Consider the following 8179-nt stretch of genomic DNA (forward strand, 5'->3'; position numbering starts at 1 on the left):
GTTTCGTTCTCAATAATGGTAAGGAAGCGCTTGGAAAATTTGATGCCAAAAGTGATGAAGGAATATTTCTTGGATATTCCTCACAAAGCAAAGCATACAAAGTCTACAACAAAAGGACTCAATGTGTTGAAGAAAGCATACATGTAATATTTGATGAATTACACGACTTATGTGGGAAAGATTCACATGATAAGATTGATCAAGATGGAGAGAAGTCAAAGGTTCCTGGGGAAGTTATTGATATGATAAATAGGAAGGTTGATCTGATGAGTCAAGTCAAGGAATCCAATGAAGAAGATGCAGCAGAACGTCCAGCGAATATAGAAGAACCTGGTTCCTCCATTACAATAACTGAAGCAGAAAACTGAGTTGTTGATGTCGTGCAAGGTACACCTGATGCTAAGCAGAGAAGTGGCACTCACTCTTCCAGTGATATCAACAATGGATCCCATTCAGAGGAACTTGGGTCTTCTCACAATGAGATTCAGGTGTCTAACTGGAAGCACAAAAGTTCACATCCCCTCCAAAATGTGATCACTCCTCTTGATTTAGGGATTCAAACCAGATCAAAGACAAGAAGCTCGTTTGCCTACTCAGCCTTCCTTTCTCAAATTGAGCCCAAAAATATCAAGGAAGCATTGAAAGATGCTGACTAGATTATTGTTATGCAAGATGAACTTCATCAATTTGAGAGGAACAATGTATGGCACCTAGTTCCTCAACCTTTAAATAGAATTGTTATAGGAACCAGTTGGGTGTTTAGAAACAAGCTTGATGAGTTTGGGAATATAACAAGGAACAAGGCCAGGTTAGTGGTTCAAGGCTATAATCAAAAAGAAGGTATTGACTATGATGAGACTTTTGCTCCAGTTGCACGAATGGAAGCCATCAAAAATTCTCATTGACTTTGCATCCCATATGGAATTTAAATTGATCCAAATGGATGTCAAAAGTGCATTTCTAAATGGGTACTTAAAAGAAGAAGTCTTCGTCAAACAACCACCTGGTTTTGAGTGTCATAAGCACCCTGAACATGTATTCAAGATTAACAAGGCATTATATGGGTTAAAGCAGGCCCCTCACGCATAGTATGAAAGGTTGTCGAGGTTCTTTCTGGAAAATGGCTTTACAAGAGGAAAACTTGACAACACTCTGGTTTTGAAGAAACGAGGGAGGAACCTGCTCATTGTGCAAGTTTATGTTGATGAAATCATCATTGGTGCAACAAATGATTCCTTGTGTGAGGAGTTTGCCAAGCTTATGGGAAACGAGTTTGAGATAAGCATGATGGGGGAACTAAACTTTTTCTTGGGTCTGCAAGTTAAGCAAACCTCTAAGGGAACGATGATAAGTCAGTAGAAATATATTAAAGAGCTCCTGAAGAGGTTCGAGATGGAAAATTCAAAAACCATTGATATTCTTATTGTCACTGCCACTCGTCTGGACATGGATGAATCTGGTTCTCCTGTGAATGAAACCATGTACAGAGGTATCATTGTGTCACGACCCAAAATTTTCCACCGACAGGACCGTGATGGCGCCTAATACTTCACTTGCTAGGCAAGCCAACGTTAGAAAATCGTTAACCAATTCCTTATTTCCATTCAGTAAATAACAATAATTAACTAAGATAAAATATAATAAGTACGGAATATTAGAAAACTGTATTAATTACTACCACCCAGAAATCAATACCCCTGTCGGGTGGCATCCCCGGCAGGTCTGCAAGAAATACCTCTGGAAAATCACGAACAACCGACACCAAATCTATGGAAGGAACCTCCGCACTAGAATCGCGAACATAAGCCAAATAAGCTAGACACCCCTTCTCGACCATATGTCGAGCCTTCACATAAGAGATAACCCTGCTGGCAGAATGGCCAAGATTCCCTCTCCACTCTAATCGAGGCAACTCCCGCAAGGCTAAGGTCACCGTCTTGGCATGATAATCTAGTATGGCATGATAAGTTGACAGCCAATCCATACCCAGTATGATATCAAAATCAACCATGTCACGAAGTAGAAGATCTACACGAGTCTCAAGACTCCCAAGGGTGACCACACACAAACGATAAAAATGATCTACAACAATAGCATCTCCCACTGGTGTGGACACATACACAGGAGCACTCAAAGAATCACGGGGCACAACCAAATAGGAAGCAAAATAGGATGACACATAGGAGTAAGTAGATCCCGAATCAAATAGAACTGAAGCATCTCTACTGCAAACTGAAACAGTACCTGTGATAACAGCATTAGATGACTCAGCCTCAGGCCTGGCTGGGAAAGCATAACACCGGGGCTGGGCCCCACCACCCTGAACTACATCCCTGGGATGGTCTCTAACTGGCTGGTCTCCACCTCTAACGGCCAGACCTCTACCTCTAACAGTCTGGCCTCTACCTATGACTGCCTGACCCCTACCTCTAGCTGGCTGAGCAGGTGGTGCAGCAACTGGTGTCTGGACCATGGCACGCGAACTTTGATGTTGTGAGCTGCCCGTTGCTCGAGGGCAAAATCTAGTAATGTGCCTCGGATCACCATAAGTATAACATAACTTCGACTGTTGTGACTGCTGACCCTGAAGCTGGCCCTATCGACCTGAATAATCACCCTGATAACTCTGGAGTGGAGGTGCACTAATAGGAGCTAGTGGTGTACTGTAGGCTAGCTGGTCGGAATAATGCATCTGAGGGCCACGACCACCTGAGGCACCGTGGGATGCCTGGAGCACTGAATGAAACGGTCTGGGAGGATGGCCTCTACCAAAAGTACTCCTGCCTCTAGGTGAGGCACCGCTGAACTCACCGGAATGGCGAGGCCTCTTGTCAGACCCCTGACCTCCCTGAGTAAGAACCATTTCGACTCGTCTGGCGACATTAGCAACCACCTGAAAAGAAATCTCACTCCCAGTCTCCTTAGCCATCTGCAATCTAATAGGCTGAGCAAGTCCATCAATAAACCTCCTCACCCTCTCTCTCTCTCGGTGGGAAGCAGAAGAATAGCATGACGGGCGAAATCCACAAAACGGGTCTCATACTGAGTAACAGTCATACTGCCCTGCTTGAGATGCTCAAACTGACGGCGATGCTCCTCTCTCAATGTGATAGGCTAAAACTTTTCTATGAAGAGCTGAGAGAACTGGTCCCAAGTAAGAGCAGGCGACCCAGTTGGTCTGGTCAACAAGTAATCTCTCAACCATTTCTTGGCGGAACCAGTCATCTAAAATGCAGCAAAATCGACCCGATTGGTATCCACTATACCCATATTTCGTAGAACCTCGTGACAGCTGTCAAGATACTCCTGGGGATCCTCTGAAGGAGCACCACTGAAATGAACAGGAAAGAGTTTGATAAACCTGTTCAATCTCCATAAAGCCTCAGAAGACATAGCTGGCCCATCTCCGGCCTGTGCCGCAATAACCGGCTGAACTAATCTGATTAGCTAAGCTGCTAGAGCCTGATACTGGGGAGCTATCTGCTCCGGAGCAGGAGTGGTGGGAGTCTGGGCTCCTCCTCCAGCCTGAGAGACTGTTGATGCCATGGAAAATGTGCCAGTCTGGGCCACACTCTCCATAAGGCCCACTAAACGGACCAAAGCGTCCTGAAGTACTGGGGTAGCAATGAACCCCTCCGGAACCTGAGCTGGTCCGGCAGGAACAGCTTGGGCTGGAACCTCCTCGTCAAGCTCTATCTGAGGCTCAGCTGCTGGGGCTGCTGCTCGGGCCCTAGGCTGAGCCCTGCCCCTGCCCCTGCCTCGGCCTCTGGCACGGCCTCGACCTCGACCTATGCCCCGCGTAGGAGCTATCATTGGAGGCTCTGGCTGCTGCTCAACTAAGGAAGCGGTACATGTTCTCGCCATCTGCGAGAGAATAAGAGTAGAAGAGTTCAATCAGTATTGAGAAAGCAAAACCGCACGACATAGTAGAATAGAAGTAAAACTTGTTCCTAAACTTCATAGCCTCTGGAAGATAAGCACAGACGTCTCTGTACTGATCCTCCAGACTCTACTATGTTTGCTCGTGAATCGTGAGACCTAAGCAACCTAGTGCTCTGATACCAACTGTCACGACCCAAAATTTTCCACCGACGGGACCGTGATGGCGCCTAACATTTCACTCGCTAGGCAAGCCAACGTTAGAAAATCGTTAAACCAATTCCTTATTTCCATTCAGTAAATAACAATAATTAACTAAGATGAAATATAATAAGTACGGAATATTAGAAAACTGTATTAATTACTACCACCCGGATCTGGAGTAACAATTCACGAGCATTCTAGAATTTACTACAAGTAATAGCCTGAAAGAAATACAACTGTCTGAATGAAAGAAAATAGTAGGACATAAAAGATAGACGGGGACTTCAAGGTCCGTGAACGCCGACAGATCTACCTTGAGTCTCCGGACAGCGGACCAATAGCAAATCTGGATCAACCTGAACCAGTATCAAAATCTGCACAGAAAGTGCAGAGTGCGGCATCAGTACAGCCGACCCCATGTACTGGTAAGTGTCGAGCCTAACCTCGGCGAAGTAGTGACGAGGCTAGGACAAGACACCCACATATAACCTGGACAGTATAATCATACTAGTGGCAATAACAGTAAATAAAGTAATAACGCAGAAATAATGGGAAGGGGACATACAGTGGGGTAATACAACATAAAGAGTGAGAATAATGAAAAGACAGAATTAAACAGACAATCCTTAAATGAATTGAGCAATTAAAACAGCAAAGGAAAACTGCACGGCATCACCCTTCGTACTTTTTCTCTCAACCTCACCAACTAAATAAAATAACGGCACGGCATCACCCTTCGTGATTTTACTCTCAACCTCACCTAAATAAATAAATATAACGGCACGACATCACCCTTCGTGCTTTTACTCTCAACCTCACCAAATAAATAAATAGAACAACATGACATCACCCTTCATACATTAAACCTCTCATAATATACACGGCATCACCCTTCGTGCTTTACACTCTTCCTCACAATATGGATAATGCATGCACAGCATCACCCTTCGTGCTTTACACTCCTCACAAATCACAGGATCAATAACAACTGATAGATAGGAGTACCACAAAGAAACCATTATTTTACCCATAATCAATAGCACAATGTAATCTCAACCTTGAATCAATAATCGAAAGTTACCAAATCTCAGTGAAACCAAATATAAGTCACCCAACATTTTAAATAACCTGCTAAGCATGGATAGTAGAATTTAATGCTATAAAATAGACAAGAATAGAATTTCACTCGCATGCTATGACTCGACAACGACGCATAGATGCTCGTCACCTCACCTATACATCGTATTTAACAACCAAACACGTAGAAAATGAACACGTAATTCCTATTCCCTCAAGCCAAAGTTAGGCACGACACTTACCTCGCTCCGAAGGCCACTTAATTCTCAATCACAACTTTTCCTTTGGAATTCACCTCCAAACGACTCGTATCTATTCAAAAATGACTCAATAATATCAAATATTGCTAAAGGAATCAATATTGCTAAAGGAATCAACTATATTGCTAAAGGACCGACCCCAGGCCCGCTTGATCAAAACCCAAGGTTCAGATCAAAATCCTTTTACCCATTCACCCCCGAGACCGAATATATAATTAGTTTGGAATCCGAACTCAAATTGGGGTCTAAATCCTCAAATTTTCGAAATCCCTAGTTTCTACCCTAACCTCTAATTCTACCATGAAAACTCTAGATTTTAGGTTGATAATTCATAAAATGTAATGGGTAATTGAAAGAAAATAGTTTAGTACCACTTACCAACACTTTGGGGAAGAAAATGACTCTTGAAAATCACCTCTACCCGTTTGGTTCTTGAAAAATATTGAAGAAATGGCTTAAACCCGTGTTTGGAGTCGTTTTTAACTCACTGGACAGGACTTCATCGCGTTTGCGATAGGCCTGTCGCGATTGCGATGCACATCGGCCTAAGGCCTTCGCGTTCGCAAGTTTTTCTACGCGTTCGCATAAGGCAGCTCCCCCCCAAGCCTTCGTGTTCGCTAGGCAGTGGACGCTTTCACGTAGAAGAACATGACCCCCTCCCCAGGTCCCTTAAACTATCGCGTTCGCGTGAGACAGATCGCGTTCGCAAAGGGTACCACCCCCAACGCTTCGCGACCAGTCCTTCGCGTTCGCGAAGAAAAAATTTCCCCAGCCCCCATTTTACCTTTCGTGTTCGCGACACTACCTACGCGAATGCGAAGAAGGGCACACCAGAACAACTACTGCAGCAAAAATCTCAGATTTTCTAAGTGCAAATCACCCCGTAGCCTATCCAAAACTCACCCGAGCCTTCAGGACTCCCAAACAAACATGCACACAAGTCTAAAAATATCATATAGACCTGCTCGAGCGATCAAATCACCAAAATAACACCTAGAACTCCGAATTTAGCACCAAATCGAATGAAATTCTCAAGAACACTTTAAAATTACCCGAAGGTCCGAATCACATCAAATCAACTCCGTTTCTTACCAAATTTCTCAGACATGTCTTAAATATCATAATGAACCTGTACCGAGCTCTAAAACCAAAATACGGACCCGGTACTAACAATGCCAAACATCAATCAATTCTTAAAAATAATTAATTTTCATACTTTTAATCTTCATCAAAAATTCATAACTTGAGTTAGGGACCTCCGAATTCGATTCCGGGCATACGCCCAGGTCCCATAATTTGATACGGACCCATCGGGACTGTCAAAACATGGATCTGGGCCCATTTAATAAAAATATTGACCGAAGTCAATTAAAATTAACTTTTACGGTAAAAATTCTTATTTTCATTAGTTTTCAACATAAAAGCTTTTCGAAAACCTGTCCGGACTGCGCACGCAAATAGAGAAAGGTAAAAATGAGATTTTTAAGGTTTAAAAGTGCAGATTCGAGTTCTAAAGCATAAGATGACCTTTTGGGTCATCACACATTGGTTCACTCTTGTATCTCACAACTAACAGACATGATATTGTATTCAGTGTAGGATTATATGCTAGATTCCAATCAAGTCCAAAGGAATCTCATCTAAAAGTTGCCAAGAGGATTCTAAGGTATCTCAAAGGAATACATGACATGTTCCTCTACTATCCTTCAGGAGACAACTTCGACTTAATTGGGTATGCTGATGTTGATTATACTGGTTACTTGGTGGATAGAAAGAGCATATCTGACATGGCACATTTTCTAGGGTCATGCTTAATTTCATGAAGGACAAAGAAACAAAACTCTATGGCTCTTTATATTACAGAAGTTGAATATGTGGCAACTGCCTCCTGTTGTGGATCAAGCAATAACTGGATGATTTTGGTGTGCTCTCTAATTGTGTGCCATTACTGTGTGATAACACTAACGCTCTCAATATGGCAAAGAACCCGGTCCAGCATAAGAGAACAAAGCATATTGATGTGCGACATCATTTTCTCAGGAATATTGTTGAAAAAGGTCTTATCTGCATGAAGTTTTGCAAAATAGAGAACCATGTAGCTGATATCTTCACCAAAGCATTGAGCAGAGAGCATTTTGAAAAACCTCGACTGCATTGGGGCTGATAAAATCAAACTGAGCATCAGGTCCCTCAATGATTGGCTATGAAAGAATGAACAGGTAAAACTGCTAAAAAGTATTTTCTCACGATTTCTAACTCATTTCTATATCGTTACAGGTAAACACGCATGGAAACTACAGAGAAAACAAGCAGCCAATAACATTGCATCTTGGTAAAAGGATGAGGCTCACATTTACAAAACTCAGTCAGGGAACCTGGTTCCTTTGACGCAGGTTAGTAGCTCCTATTACACATGCATAATTTTAACGGCTATAAAAGTGCCACGTCATTAAATGTTTTTGCCTCTCTCTAATCCTTTTAAAAACCCAAATGTCACACCCATTACAAACCGACCCGTCTACCTAATAAATTCCTTTTGTTTGTAACGGGTCCCTCACCTCCTCTAAATAACCCCAAAAGACGTCTCTCTCACAGGTATCTACATCAAAGCCATAAAATTTTCACTCAAAAGCCCTCTCTTTTTGGTGTCTCCACTTCCAAAACTCATTATGTCTCAGAATCCAGAAGTTTCAAATGCTACCAGCGTCACTCCTACTGTGTTGTCATCTCATGAAGTACTGGAGCGTGAGTCTGAGTCC

The 8179-nt window shown here is 42.8% G+C and overlaps 1 protein-coding gene across 1 annotated transcript; it reads left to right on the forward strand.

The window, feature by feature from the left end:
- Positions 1 to 1392: 1392 nt before the first annotated feature.
- On the forward strand, positions 1393 to 7808 carry LOC138905923 (uncharacterized). The gene is made up of 3 exons (XM_070194436.1): positions 1393 to 1489; positions 7020 to 7210; positions 7698 to 7808. Exons 1-3 carry the CDS (start codon positions 1393 to 1395, stop codon positions 7806 to 7808), a joined length of 399 nt encoding a protein of 132 aa, XP_070050537.1.
- The last annotated feature ends 371 nt before the right edge of the window (positions 7809 to 8179 follow it).

The sequence above is a fragment of the Nicotiana tomentosiformis genome, chromosome 2 (assembly GCF_000390325.3).
Source record: "Nicotiana tomentosiformis chromosome 2, ASM39032v3, whole genome shotgun sequence".
Taxonomy (NCBI): Eukaryota; Viridiplantae; Streptophyta; class Magnoliopsida; order Solanales; family Solanaceae; genus Nicotiana; species Nicotiana tomentosiformis.

Excerpts from the sequence above, each read along its gene's own strand:
- LOC138905923 (XM_070194436.1), top strand. The coding sequence starts at position 1,393 with ATGGAAAATTCAAAAACCATTGATATTCTTATTGTCACTGCCACTCGT. Across the intron at positions 1,490-7,019 it reads GAATGAAACCATGTACAGAG|GATTATATGCTAGATTCCAA; the intron begins GTATCATTGTGT and ends TATTCAGTGTAG. Across the intron at positions 7,211-7,697 it reads GAAAGAGCATATCTGACATG|GTAAACACGCATGGAAACTA; the intron begins GCACATTTTCTA and ends ATATCGTTACAG.